Source organism: Gigantopelta aegis, chromosome 5 (genome assembly GCF_016097555.1).
Source record: "Gigantopelta aegis isolate Gae_Host chromosome 5, Gae_host_genome, whole genome shotgun sequence".
Lineage (NCBI taxonomy): Eukaryota > Metazoa > Mollusca > Gastropoda > Neomphalida > Peltospiridae > Gigantopelta > Gigantopelta aegis.
The window spans coordinates 37,269,516-37,284,716 of NC_054703.1; the positions used below are offsets into that span (position 1 = coordinate 37,269,516).

Sequence of the window (15,201 nt, forward strand, 5' to 3'; positions counted from 1 at the left end):
AAGTCCAAGTTTCATACACAATTTTTGCTGTAAAATTACATTCTTCAAAGGCTTTTGCATTCACCACATTAAAATTGGTAACATTTGGTCTCATATATTTTTATCAGCTAGTGCATTCAACAGTTTTCTATATTTGCAATAAAATGACACCCCACCAGTAAAAACTGTCAATAAAAACCACCTGACGAAGTTTGGAACAATAAAAAAATATAAACTTGTAAAAATGCAGATATGGACACAAACAAACCTATCCGCGTGTGCAGAAACGCACACAATAAATGGCATGTAAAATTGCTTTAAAGACCTAGTTTCAACCAGTGAAAACTAACACTTAAGTTTAGTTAATCTACAAACCTGTAACACATTTGGATAAAGTTACAACTGAGTGAAACATGAGTCTGTGACTCCATAAGTGTTACTTCTCAGACGCACATGCGTTTTTAAAAATATGAGAAATGCAATTTGTGATATAAAAATCATGAGGATGACCAAAAACACTTCGAATGTATGGAAATTGTTAATCTAAACCATAAATTCTAAGTAAAGTTTGATCTCAGTTATGAAAAATGACTATATAGTAAAAAACATGCCTTAGTGTTTAAAAACTAGGGTATGTGCCTTTAATGGAAAGCTGATCTGATCATGTAGTCCTCAATCTAGCCCTGTTAGTGGATCAAGTCCCAACATAGGCCCCTTCCCAAAAGAAACTGGCACTAAACATTCCCAACATATATATTTAATTATGTTAAAGTTAAAGTTTGCTTTCTTTAACAACATCACTAGAGCACATTGATTTATTAATCATTGACTATTGGATGTCAAACTGTTGGTAATTTTGAAATAGTCTTAGAGAGAAAACCTGGAACATTTTTCCATTAATAGCAAGGGATCTTTTATATACATGCACAATCTCAGGCAGGATATAGCATATACCACAGCCTTTGATATACCAGTGGTGGTACACTGGATGGAACAAGAAATAGCCCAATTGGCCCACTGACAGGGATTGATCCTAGACTGACCACGCATCAAGCGAGCAATATTTACCACTGGCCATGCCCGGGCTACATCTCAATGGCACTAGGGATCGATCCTAGACTGACCACGCATCAAGCGAGCAATATTTACCACTGGCCATGCCCGGGCTACATCTCAATGGCACTAGGGGTCGATCCTAGACTGACCACGCATCAAGCGAGCAATATTTACCACTGGCCATGCCCGGGCTACATCTCAATGGCACTAGGGATCGATCCTAGACTGACCACGCATCAAGCGAGCAATATTTACCACTGGCCTACATCTCAGTGGCACTAGGGGTCGATCCTAGACTGACCACGCATCAAGCGAGCAATATTTACCACTGGCCATGCCCGGGCTACATCTCAATGGCACTAGGGGTCAATCCTAGACTGACCACGCATCAAGCGAGCAATATTTACCACTGGCCTACATCTCAGTGGCACTAGGGGTCGATCCTAGACTGACCACGCATCAAGCGAGCAATATTTACCACTGGCCATGCCCGGGCTACATCTCAATGGCACTAGGGGTCGATCCTAGACTGACCACGCATCAAGCGAGCAATATTTACCACTGGCCATGCCCGGGCTACATCTCAATGGCACTAGGGGTCAATCCTAGACTGACCACGCATCAAGCGAGCAATATTTACCACTGGCCATGCCCGGGCTACATCTCAATGGCACTAGGGTTCGATCCTAGACTGACCACGCATCAAGCGAGCAATATTTACCACTGGCCATGCCCGGGCTACATCTCAATGGCACTAGGGGTCGATCCTAGACTGACCACGAATCAAGCGAGCAATATTTACCACTGGCCATGCCCGGGCTACATCTCAATGGCACTAGGGATCGATCCTAGACTGACCACGCATCAAGCGAGCAATATTTACCACTGGCCATGCCCGGGCTACATCTCAATGGCACTAGGGATCGATCCTAGACTGACCACGCATCAAGCGAGCAATATTTACCACTGGCCTACATCTCAGTGGCACTAGGGGTCGATCCTAGACTGACCACGCATCAAGCGAGCAATATTTACCACTGGCCTACATCTCAATGGCACTAGGGATCAATCCTAGACTGACCACACATCAAGCAAACAATATTTACCACTGGCCTACATCTCAGTGGCACTAGGGGTCAATCCTAGACTGACCACACATCAAGCAAACAATATTTACCACTGGCCATGCCCGGGCTACATCTCAATGGCACTAGGGATCGATCCTAGACTGACCACGCATCAAGCGAGCAATATTTACCACTGGCCTACATCTCAGTGGCACTAGGGGTCGATCCTAGACTGACCACGCATCAAGCGAGCAATATTTACCACTGGCCATGCCCGGGCTACATCTCAATGGCACTAGGGATCGATCCTAGACTGACCACGCATCAAGCGAGCAATATTTACCACTGGCCTACATCTCAGTGGCACTAGGGGTCGATCCTAGACTGACCACGCATCAAGCGAGCAATATTTACCACTGGCCTACATCTCAATGGCACTAGGGATCGATCCTAGACTGACCACGCATCAAGCGAGCAATATTTACCACTGGCCTACATCTCAATGGCACTAGGGATCGATCCTAGACTGACCACGCATCAAGCGAGCAATATTTACCACTGGCCTACATCTCAATGGCACTAGGGATCGATCCTAGACTGACCACGCATCAAGCGAGCAATATTTACCACTGGCCATGCCCGGGCTACATCTCAATGGCACTAGGGGTCAATCCTAGACTGACCACGCATCAAGCGAGCAATATTTACCACTGGCCTACATCTCAATGGCACTAGGGATCGATCCTAGACTGACCACGCATCAAGCGAGCAATATTTACCACTGGCCATGCCCGGGCTACATCTCAATGGCACTAGGGGTCAATCCTAGACTGACCACGCATCAAGCGAGCAATATTTACCACTGGCCATGCCCGGGCTACATCTCAATGGCACTAGGGGTCAATCCTAGACTGACCACGCATCAAGCGAGCAATATTTACCACTGGCCATGCCCGGGCTACATCTCAATGGCACTAGGGGTCAATCCTAGACTGACCACGCATCAAGCGAGCAATATTTACCACTGGCCATGCCCGGGCTACATCTCAATGGCACTAGGGGTCGATCCTAGACTGACCACGCATCAAGCGAGCAATATTTACCACTGGCCTACATCTCAATGGCACTAGGGATCGATCCTAGACTGACCACGAATCAAGCGAGCAATATTTACCACTGGCCTACATCTCAATGGCACTAGGGATCGATCCTAGACTGACCACTCATCAAGCGAGCAATATTTACCACTGGCCATGCCCGGGCTACATCTCAGTGGCACTAGGGGTCAATCCTAGACTGACCACGCATCAAGCGAGCAATATTTACCACTGGCCATGCCCGGGCTACATCTCAATGGCACTAGGGATCGATCCTAGACTGACCACGCATCAAGCGAGCAATATTTACCACTGGCCATGCCCGGGCTACATCTCAGTGGCACTAGGGTTCAATCCTAGACTGACCACGCATCAAGCGAGCAATATTTACCACTGGCCATGCCCGGGCTACATCTCAATGGCACTAGGGATCGATCCTAGACTGACCACGCATCAAGCGAGCAATATTTACCACTGGCCATGCCCGGGCTACATCTCAGTGGCACTAGGGGTCGATCCTAGACTGACCACGCATCAAGCGAGCAATATTTACCACTGGCCTACATCTCAGTGGCACTAGGGATCGATCCTAGACTGACCACGCATCAAGCGAGCAATATTTACCACTGGCCTACATCTCAATGGCACTAGGGATCGATCCTAGACTGACCACGCATCAAGCGAGCAATATTTACCACTGGCCTACATCTCAATGGCACTAGGGATCGATCCTAGACTGACCACGCATCAAGCGAGCAATATTTACCACTGGCCTACATCTCAATGGCACTAGGGATCGATCCTAGACTGACCACGCATCAAGCGAGCAATATTTACCACTGACCTACATCTCAGTGGCACTAGGGGTCGATCCTAAACTGACCACGCATCAAGCGAGCAATATTTACCACTGGCCATGCCCGGGCTACATCTCAATGGCACTAGGGGTCAATCCTAGACTGACCACGCATCAAGCGAGCAATATTTACCACTGGCCATGCCCGGGCTACATCTCAATGGCACTAGGGGTCAATCCTAGACTGACCACGCATCAAGCGAGCAATATTTACCACTGGCCATGCCCGGGCTACATCTCAATGGCACTAGGGATCGATCCTAGACTGACCACGCATCAAGCGAGCAATATTTACCACTGGCCATGCCCGGGCTACATCTCAATGGCACTAGGGATCGATCCTAGACTGACCACGCATCAAGCAAGCAATATTTACCATTGGCCATGCCCGGGCTACATCTCAATGGCACTAGGGATCGATCCTAGACTGACCACGCATCAAGCGAGCAATATTTACCACTGGCCTACATCTCAGTGGCACTAGGGGTCAATCCTAGACTGACCACGAATCAAGCGAGCAATATTTACCACTGGCCATGCCCGGGCTACATCTCAATGGCACTAGGGATCGATCCTAGACTGACCACGAATCAATCGAGCAATATTTACCACTGGCCTACATCTCAATGGCACTAGGGGTCAATCCTAGACTGACCACGCATCAAGCGAGCAATATTTGCCACTGGCCTACATCTCAGTGGCACTAGGGGTCGATCCTAGACTGACCATGCATCAAGCGAGCAATATTTACCACTGGCCATGCCCGGGCTACATCTCAATGGCACTAGGGGTCGATCCTAGACTGACCACGCATCAAGCGAGCAATATTTACCACTGGCCATGCCCGGGCTACATCTCAATGGCACTAGGGGTCAATCCTAGACTGACCACGCATCAAGCGAGCAATATTTACCACTGGCCATGCCCGGGCTACATCTCAATGGCACTAGGGATCGATCCTAGACTGACCACGAATCAAGCGAGCAATATTTACCACTGGCCTACATCTCAATGGCACTAGGGGTCGATCCTAGACTGACCACGAATCAAGCGAGCAATATTTACCACTGGCCTACATCTCAATGGCACTAGGGATCGATCCTAGACTGACCACGAATCAAGCGAGCAATATTTACCACTGGCCTACATCTCAATGGCACTAGGGGTCGATTCTAGACTGACCACGCATCAAGCGAGCAATATTTACCACTGGCCATGCCCGGGCTACATCTCAATGGCACTAGGGGTCAATCCTAGACTGACCACGCATCAAGCGAGCAATATTTACCACTGGCCATGCCCGGGCTACATCTCAATGGCACTAGGGGTCGATTCTAGACTGACCACGCATCAAGCGAGCAATATTTACCACTGGCCTACATCTCAGTGGCACTAGGGGTCGATCCTAGACTGACCACGCATCAAGCAAACAATATTTACCACTGGCCATGCCAGATTTGCCCAAGGTCTCACTACACAGATCAGTTCCGGGTGAGAGTTCATTAATCACGGTCCACTATAGTTCCTAATTGTGACACGTTATGGTTCACATATTCACTTCTAGGAAATGGTGAAGAATTAAAACAATAAGTATGTTTAATGGTAAGCCTTCTGGCTGTATTTTGCCCATGTTATTTTGTAATATTGTGCATTGACCTTTTGGGACATGGGGTGTATAGCGCAAGAGTGAATCGGTTAATGAACCACCAGTTCGGACCGGTACTACAGCTAGATGCTGTCATATAGCAAAGAACTGAGACGGAAATGTTTTCACTTTTGGAGTGAAAATAAATGCTTATATAATGTATGTTTGCAATGGTGTATGTTGTTTGTGCCAACGAGAACCCGTTCTATTGGCAATCTTCATTTGAAGTTGGACAATTTTACATGGGTTTCAATGGCAGATGACATCTGTGTAGTGAGACCTATAGCAAAAAGCCCATAGGTAAAAAAATAAACACATTTGAGCTCTGATGTTTTTTTGGAAGAATATGTCATGATAATTGGTGTGACTTACTTTAAAAATTACTCAAATGTTTTCAAACTGGCTTTATTCTAGCATATATAACATGTCTATTCATTGGTTCCATTTTAATGCAAATTATGGCCTAATTAATATCACCTGCTGTACAGTTGTCTCCCCTGCACCTCATTTCTGTCTTGGTTGTGTTATGTCCGACACACGGCAGTCCGCCTCCAGAGGGCGCTGGGTTTGTGCAGGTTCTTGTTAGCCACTCTGTTTGCCAACACGACTCCTGGCACGGTCCAACATTTTCAGTTTCCCAGTCCGACCACTGTCCGTCCACTGTAACATGTAATATCACACTAGTTAGGCCTAAAAAAATATGTGTTTCTGGTTTCCCGACCTATTCTAATTTTTATGTATAGCGACCCTGAAATGTTTTGAAGCAATAACAACAACAAAAAAATAATAATAATAAAAAAACAAAAACATGATGCCTGATGTTTTGCAATCAGCAAACTAGATTTGCCACACTATAGATTCGGAACACCTATAATGTTGCTCTGCCGATTAAGGATTCTCAGTTTGATTTGATTTAAAAAAAAAATAATAATAAAAATTTAAAAAATAAAACTTAAAAATCAAACCATTCCTACCTTCATGTGTACCTAACCTATTTTCTTCAAGGATGATACCTGAAACACACATATTTATTTTAGGCCTTATTGTTAGGAATCAGCTGGAATTTCATCAACATGCATTCATCAATTATAATCAGTTTTCATCAATCAATCAACTTTCAACTACACAATTAGTTTGAATTATATGAACAGAAGAAAGATTTCAAATATAAGGACCATGGCATGCATGCTTGCACCTTTTGTCCGGTCCTTATACACAAATTGTTTATTTTACCTTGAAGCGACAGACCCTAGTCTTTAAACACTAATTAGGCATATTTTTCACTATTATAGCAGTTTTTGATAACTGAAATCAGATATTACTTATATTTTATTGCTTAGATTATTAATTTCCGTCCATTCAAACATTCAAAGTGTTTCTAGTCATCTTGGTGTTTTTAATATCACAAATTCCATGTTTTATATAGTTTTAATCTGTGGTAATCTAAACTTAGTCGCAGACTCTTGTTTCACTCTGTGGTAATCGCAGACTCTTGTTTCACTCTGTGGTAATCTAAACTTAGTCACGGACTCTTGTTTCACTCTGTGGTAATCTCAACTTAGTCGCAGACTCTTGTTTCACTCTATGGTAATCTCAACTTAGTCACGGACTCTCGTTTCTCTCTGTGGTAATCTCAACTTAGTCGCAGACTCTCGTTTCACTCTGTGGTAATCTAAACTTAGTCACAGACTCTCGTTTCACTCTGTGGTAATCTCAACTTAGTCACGGACTCTTGTTTAACTCTGTGGTAATCTAAACTTAGTCACGGACTCTTGTTTCACTCTGTGGTAATCTCAACTTAGTCACGGACTCTTGTTTCACTCTGTGGTAATCTCAACTTAGTCGCAGACTCTCGTTTCACTCTGTGGTAATCTCAACTTAGTCACAGACTCTCGTTTCACTCTGTGGTAATCTAAACTTAGTCGCAGACTCTTGTTTCACTCTGTGGTAATCTCAACTTAGTCGCGGACTCTCGTTTCACTCTGTGGTAATCGCAGACTCTTGTTTCACTCTGTGGTAATCTAAACTTAGTCACGGACTCTCGTTTCTCTTTGTGGTAATCTCAACTTAGTCGCGGACTCTTGTTTCACTCTGTGGTAATCTCAACTTAGTCACAGACTCTTGTTTCACTCTGTGGTAATCTAAACTTAGTCACGGACTCTTGTTTCACTCTGTGGTAATCTAAACTTAGTCACGGACTCTCGTTTCTCTTTGTGGTAATCTCAACTTAGTCGCGGACTCTTGTTTCACTCTGTGGTAATCTCAACTTAGTCACAGACTCTTGTTTCACTCTGTGGTAATCTAAACTTAGTCACGGACTCTTGTTTCACTCTGTGGTAATCTCAACTTAGTCGCGGACTCTTGTTTCACTCTGTGGTAATCTCAACTTAGTCGCGGACTCTCGTTTCACTCTGTGGTAATCTCAACTTAGTCACAGACTCTTGTTTCACTCTGTGGTAATCTCAACTTAGTCGCAGACTCTCGTTTCTCTCTGTGGTAATCTCAACTTAGTCACAGACTCTCGTTTCACTCTGTGGTAATCTCAACTTAGTCACGGACTCTTGTTTCACTCTGTGGTAATCTAAACTTAGTCACGGACTCTTGTTTCACTCTGTGGTAATCTCAACTTAGTCACGGACTCTTGTTTCACTCTGTGGTAATCTCAACTTAGTCGCAGACTCTCGTTTCACTCTGTGGTAATCTCAACTTAGTCACAGACTCTTGTTTCACTCTGTGGTAATCTAAACTTAGTCGCAGACTCTTGTTTCACTCTGTGGTAATCTCAACTTAGTCGCGGACTCTCGTTTCACTCTGTGGTAATCGCAGACTCTTGTTTCACTCTGTGGTAATCTAAACTTAGTCACGGACTCTCGTTTCTCTTTGTGGTAATCTCAACTTAGTCGCGGACTCTTGTTTCACTCTGTGGTAATCTCAACTTAGTCACAGACTCTTGTTTCACTCTGTGGTAATCTAAACTTAGTCACGGACTCTTGTTTCACTCTGTGGTAATCTAAACTTAGTCACGGACTCTCGTTTCTCTTTGTGGTAATCTCAACTTAGTCGCGGACTCTTGTTTCACTCTGTGGTAATCTCAACTTAGTCACAGACTCTTGTTTCACTCTGTGGTAATCTAAACTTAGTCACGGACTCTTGTTTCACTCTGTGGTAATCTCAACTTAGTCGCGGACTCTTGTTTCACTCTGTGGTAATCTCAACTTAGTCGCGGACTCTCGTTTCACTCTGTGGTAATCTCAACTTAGTCACAGACTCTTGTTTCACTCTGTGGTAATCTCAACTTAGTCGCAGACTCTCGTTTCTCTCTGTGGTAATCTCAACTTAGTCGCGGACTCTCATTTCTCTCTGTGGTAATCTCAACTTAGTCGCAGACTCTTGTTTCACTCTGTGGTAATCTAAACTTAGTCATGGACTCTCGTTTCTCTCTGTGGTAATCTAAACTTAGTCGCAGACTCTTGTTTCTCTCTGTGGTAATCTAAACTTGGTCACGGACTCTCGTTTCACTCTGTGGTAATCTAAACTTGGTCACGGACTCTCGTTTCACACTGTAGTAATCTAAACTTAGTCACAGACTCTTGTTTCACTCTGTGGTAATCTCAACTTAGTCGCAGACTCTCGTTTCTCTCTGTGGTAATCTCAACTTAGTCGCGGACTCTCGTTTCACACTGTGGTAATCTCAACTTAGTCACAGACTCTTGTTTCACTCTGTGGTAATCTCAACTTAGTCGCGGACTCTTGTTTCACTCTGTGGTAATCTCAACTTAGTCGTGGACTCTCGTTTCTCTCTGTGGTAATCTAAACTTAGTCACGGACTCTTGTTTCACACTGTGGTAATCTCAACTTAGTCACAGACTCTCGTTTCTCTCTGTGGTAATCTCAACTTGGTCATAGACTCTCGTTTCACTCTGTGGTAATCTAAACTTAGTCACGGACTCTCGTTTCACACTGTGGTAATCTAAACTTAGTCACAGACTCTCGTTTCACTCTGTGGTAATCTCAACTTGGTCACGGACTCTTGTTTCACTCTGTGGTAATCTAAACTTTGTCACAGACTCTTGTTTCTCTCTGTGGTAATCTAAACTTATAGTTACAGACTCTTGTTTCACTCTGTGGTAATCTCAACTTAGTCACGGACTCTTGTTTCACTCTGTGGTAATCTCAACTTAGTCACGGACTCTTGTTTCACTCTGTGGTAATCCAAACTTAGTCACAGACTCTTGTTTCACTCTGTGGTAATCTCAACTTAGTCACGGACTCTTGTTTCACTCTGTGGTAATCTCAACTTAGTCACGGACTCTTGTTTCACTCTGTGGTAATCTCAACTTAGTCACGGACTCTCGTTTCACTCTGTGGTAATCTCAACTTAGTCATGGACTCTCGTTTCTCTCTGTGGTAATCTCAACTTAGTCGCAGACTCTCATTTCTCTCTGTGGTAATCTCAACTTAGTCACAGACTCTCGTTTCACTCTGTGGTAATCTCAACTTAGTCACGGACTCTTGTTTCACTCTGTGGTAATCTCAACTTAGTCACGGACTCTTGTTTCACTCTGTGGTAATCTAAACTTAGTCACGGACTCTTGTTTCACTCTGTGGTAATCTCAACTTAGTCGCGGACTCTTGTTTCACTCTGTGGTAATCTCAACTTAGTCGCGGACTCTCGTTTCACTCTGTGGTAATCTCAACTTAGTCACAGACTCTTGTTTCACTCTGTGGTAATCTCAACTTAGTCGCAGACTCTCGTTTCTCTCTGTGGTAATCTCAACTTAGTCACAGACTCTCGTTTCACTCTGTGGTAATCTCAACTTAGTCACGGACTCTTGTTTCACTCTGTGGTAATCTAAACTTAGTCACGGACTCTTGTTTCACTCTGTGGTAATCTCAACTTAGTCACGGACTCTTGTTTCACTCTGTGGTAATCTCAACTTAGTCGCAGACTCTCGTTTCACTCTGTGGTAATCTCAACTTAGTCACAGACTCTTGTTTCACTCTGTGGTAATCTAAACTTAGTCGCAGACTCTTGTTTCACTCTGTGGTAATCTCAACTTAGTCGCGGACTCTCGTTTCACTCTGTGGTAATCGCAGACTCTTGTTTCACTCTGTGGTAATCTAAACTTAGTCACGGACTCTCGTTTCTCTTTGTGGTAATCTCAACTTAGTCGCGGACTCTTGTTTCACTCTGTGGTAATCTCAACTTAGTCACAGACTCTTGTTTCACTCTGTGGTAATCTAAACTTAGTCACGGACTCTTGTTTCACTCTGTGGTAATCTAAACTTAGTCACGGACTCTCGTTTCTCTTTGTGGTAATCTCAACTTAGTCGCGGACTCTTGTTTCACTCTGTGGTAATCTCAACTTAGTCACAGACTCTTGTTTCACTCTGTGGTAATCTAAACTTAGTCACGGACTCTTGTTTCACTCTGTGGTAATCTCAACTTAGTCGCGGACTCTTGTTTCACTCTGTGGTAATCTCAACTTAGTCGCGGACTCTCGTTTCACTCTGTGGTAATCTCAACTTAGTCACAGACTCTTGTTTCACTCTGTGGTAATCTCAACTTAGTCGCAGACTCTCGTTTCTCTCTGTGGTAATCTCAACTTAGTCGCGGACTCTCATTTCTTTCTGTGGTAATCTCAACTTAGTCGCAGACTCTCGTTTCACTCTGTGGTAATCTAAACTTAGTCATGGACTCTCGTTTCTCTCTGTGGTAATCTAAACTTAGTCGCAGACTCTTGTTTCTCTCTGTGGTAATCTAAACTTGGTCACGGACTCTCGTTTCACACTGTAGTAATCTAAACTTAGTCACAGACTCTTGTTTCACTCTGTGGTAATCTCAACTTAGTCGCAGACTCTCGTTTCTCTCTGTGGTAATCTCAACTTAGTCGCGGACTCTCGTTTCACACTGTGGTAATCTCAACTTAGTCACAGACTCTTGTTTCACTCTGTGGTAATCTCAACTTAGTCGCGGACTCTTGTTTCACTCTGTGGTAATCTCAACTTAGTCGTGGACTCTCGTTTCTCTCTGTGGTAATCTAAACTTAGTCACGGACTCTTGTTTCACACTGTGGTAATCTCAACTTAGTCACAGACTCTCGTTTCTCTCTGTGGTAATCTCAACTTGGTCATAGACTCTCGTTTCACTCTGTGGTAATCTAAACTTAGTCACGGACTCTCGTTTCACACTGTGGTAATCTAAACTTAGTCACAGACTCTCGTTTCACTCTGTGGTAATCTCAACTTGGTCACGGACTCTTGTTTCACTCTGTGGTAATCTAAACTTTGTCACAGACTCTTGTTTCTCTCTGTGGTAATCTAAACTTATAGTTACAGACTCTTGTTTCACTCTGTGGTAATCTCAACTTAGTCACGGACTCTTGTTTCACTCTGTGGTAATCTCAACTTAGTCACGGACTCTTGTTTCACTCTGTGGTAATCCAAACTTAGTCACAGACTCTTGTTTCACTCTGTGGTAATCTCAACTTAGTCACGGACTCTTGTTTCACTCTGTGGTAATCTCAACTTAGTCACGGACTCTTGTTTCACTCTGTGGTAATCTCAACTTAGTCACGGACTCTCGTTTCACTCTGTGGTAATCTCAACTTAGTCATGGACTCTCGTTTCTCTCTGTGGTAATCTCAACTTAGTCGCAGACTCTCATTTCTCTCTGTGGTAATCTCAACTTAGTCACAGACTCTCGTTTCACTCTGTGGTAATCTCAACTTAGTCACGGACTCTTGTTTCACTCTGTGGTAATCTCAACTTAGTCATGGACTCTCGTTTCTCTCTGTGGTAATCTCAACTTAGTCGCAGACTCTTGTTTCACTCTGTGGTAATCTAAACTTAGTCGCAGACTCTCGTTTCTCTCTGTAGTAATCTAAACTTAGTCACGGACTCTCGTTTCACACTGTGGTAATCTAAACTTAGTCACAGACTCTTGTTTCACTCTGTGGTAATCTAAACTTAGTCACGGACTCTCGTTTCACTCTGTGGTAATCTAAACTTAGTCACGGACTCTTGTTTCTCTCTGTGGTAATCTAAACTTATAGTTACAGACTCTTGTTTCACTCTGTGGTAATCTCAACTTAGTCATGGACTCTCGTTTCTCTCTGTGGTAATCTCAACTTAGTCACAGACTCTTGTTTCACTCTGTGGTAATCCAAACTTAGTCACAGACTCTTGTTTCACTCTGTGGTAATCTCAACTTAGTCACGGACTCTCGTTTCACTCTGTGGTAATCTCAACTTAGTCATGGACTCTCGTTTCTCTCTGTGGTAATCTAAACTTAGTCGCACTCTTGTTTCACTCTGTGGTAATCTCAACTTAGTCATGGACTCTCGTTTCTCTCTGTGGTAATCTCAACTTAGTCGCACTCTTGTTTCACTCTGTGGTAATCTCAACTTAGTCGCAGACTCTCGTTTCTCTCTGTGGTAATCTCAACTTAGTCGCAGACTCTTGTTTCACTCTGTGGTAATCTAAACTTAGTCGCAGACTCTTGTTTCTCTCTGTGGTAATCTAAACTTAGTCGCACTCTTGTTTCACTCTGTGGTAATCTCAACTTAGTCGCAGACTCTTGTTTCACTCTGTAGTAATCTAAACTTAGTCATGGACTCTCGTTTCACTCTGTGGTAATCTAAACTTAGTCACGGACTCTCGTTTCACACTGTGGTAATCTAAACTTAGTCACAGACTCTTGTTTCTCTCTGTGGTAATCTAAACTTAGTCATGGACTCTCGTTTCACTCTGTGGTAATCTAAACTTAGTCACGGACTCTCGTTTCACACTGTGGTAATCTAAACTTAGTCACAGACTCTTGTTTCACTCTGTGGTAATCTCAACTTGGTCACAGACTCTCGTTTCACTCTGTGGTAATCTAAACTTAGTCACGGACTCTCGTTTCACATTGGTAATCTAAACTTAGTCACAGACTCTTGTTTCACTCTGTGGTAATCTAAACTTAGTCACGGACTCTCGTTTCACACTGTGGTAATCTAAACTTAGTCACAGACTCTCGTTTCACACTGTGGTAATCTAAACTTAGTCACAGACTCTTGTTTCACTCTGTGGTAATCTCAACTTGGTCACGGACTCTTGTTTCACTCTGTGGTAATCTCAACTTAGTCACGGACTCTCGTTTCACACTGTGGTAATCCAAACTTAGTCACAAACTCTTGTTTCACTCTGTGGTAATCTCAACTTGGTCACAGACTCTCGTTTCTCTCTGTGGTAATCTAAACTTAGTCACAGACTCTTGTTTCACTCTGTGGTAATCTCAACTTAGTCGCAGACTCTTGTTTCTCTCTGTGGTAATCTCAACTTAGTCGCAGACTCTTGTTTCTCTCTGTGGTAATCTCAACTTAGTCGCAGACTCTTGTTTCTCTCTGTGGTAATCTAAACTTAGTCACAGACTCTTGTTTCACTCTGTGGTAATCTCAACTTGGTCACGGACTCTCGTTTCACACTGTGGTAATCTAAACTTAGTCACGGACTCTCGTTTCACACTGTGGTAATCCAAACTTAGTCACAGACTCTTGTTTCACTCTGTGGTAATCTAAACTTAGTCACGGACTCTTGTTTCACTCTGTGGTAATCTAAACTTAGTCACGGACTCTTGTTTCACTCTGTGGTAATCTAAACTTAGTCACAGACTCTAAATTCACTCTGTGGTATTCTAAACTTAGTCACAGGAATTGTTTAATTAGCACATTCAGAGCAAGCTATTGTAGCGCATGCCTGTCCTGGGCACAGCTGCCGGCCAGGAAAGGTGTCGGGTGGGTAGGAGGGGGGGACCTGCACTGGGGAGCACCAGCAGTCCGACCATAGCCGGCAACAGGCGGAGGGTGGTATGGTGCTATGGACTTTTGGAATGTCCTGTAGGATTAAGTCAAAGAGAATGGGTGCGCATTTTTGATGAAGGAATTTAGGTGCAATTCTGAACGGTCGATCTAAATGGAAAGGTAGGGAGCTACATATGGGTTTGGAATTTAGCAGGCCGAGAGTAGCTCGTTTTATATACACAATCTACTATGACTTTTTGTAGAGCTAATCCAATCAATTATAGTTGACTGGGTCTTTCGCAAACGTGTAACTAAAATTGTTAACATTAAAGGGACAGAGCCTAGTTTCAACACGTGAAAATTAACACTAAGTTTAGTTAATCTACAAACCTGTAACACATTTGGATAAACTTACAATTGAGAGAAACATGAGTCTGTAACTTTGAAATGGTGAAATACCCTCTAAAAATAGACTAAAACTTGACTCCATAACTGTTACTTGTCAGACGCACGTACATTTGTAAAAATAAGAGAAATGCATTTTGTGATATTAAAAACACCAGGATGACCAAAAACACTTTGAATGTATTGAAATTGATAATCTAAACCATAAAATCTTAGTAAAGTTTGATTTCAGTTATCAAAAACGGCTATAATAGTCAAAATTATAGCAAAATTAAAATATTTAATATTTATACAATAAAATTAACTTAATTGG

General features: G+C 43.3%; 1 protein-coding gene and 1 long non-coding RNA gene across 11 annotated transcripts in view; one reads left to right on the forward strand and one right to left on the reverse strand.

Annotated features, from left to right (window-relative positions):
- Positions 1 to 15,201, forward strand: part of LOC121373721 — a 38,853-nt gene that overhangs the window by 13,076 nt on the left and 10,576 nt on the right. The window lies entirely within an intron of this gene.
- LOC121373718 (coadhesin-like) overlaps positions 1 to 15,201 on the reverse strand; it is a 42,591-nt gene that overhangs the window by 8,156 nt on the left and 19,234 nt on the right. For 9 of the 10 annotated variants that reach the window (XR_005958116.1, XM_041500463.1, XM_041500460.1 and 6 more), the window contains 2 exons: positions 6,675 to 6,713; positions 6,178 to 6,360 (listed from right to left, as the gene is read on the reverse strand). Coding sequence is in view for 9 of the 10 variants with exons in the window: in XM_041500463.1 (XP_041356397.1) it covers positions 6,178 to 6,360; positions 6,675 to 6,713 (222 nt within the window). In the remaining variant the exon portion in view is untranslated. The remainder of the gene's footprint in view (positions 1 to 6,177; positions 6,361 to 6,674; positions 6,714 to 15,201) is intronic. The other variant, XM_041500459.1, reaches the window with a different exon arrangement.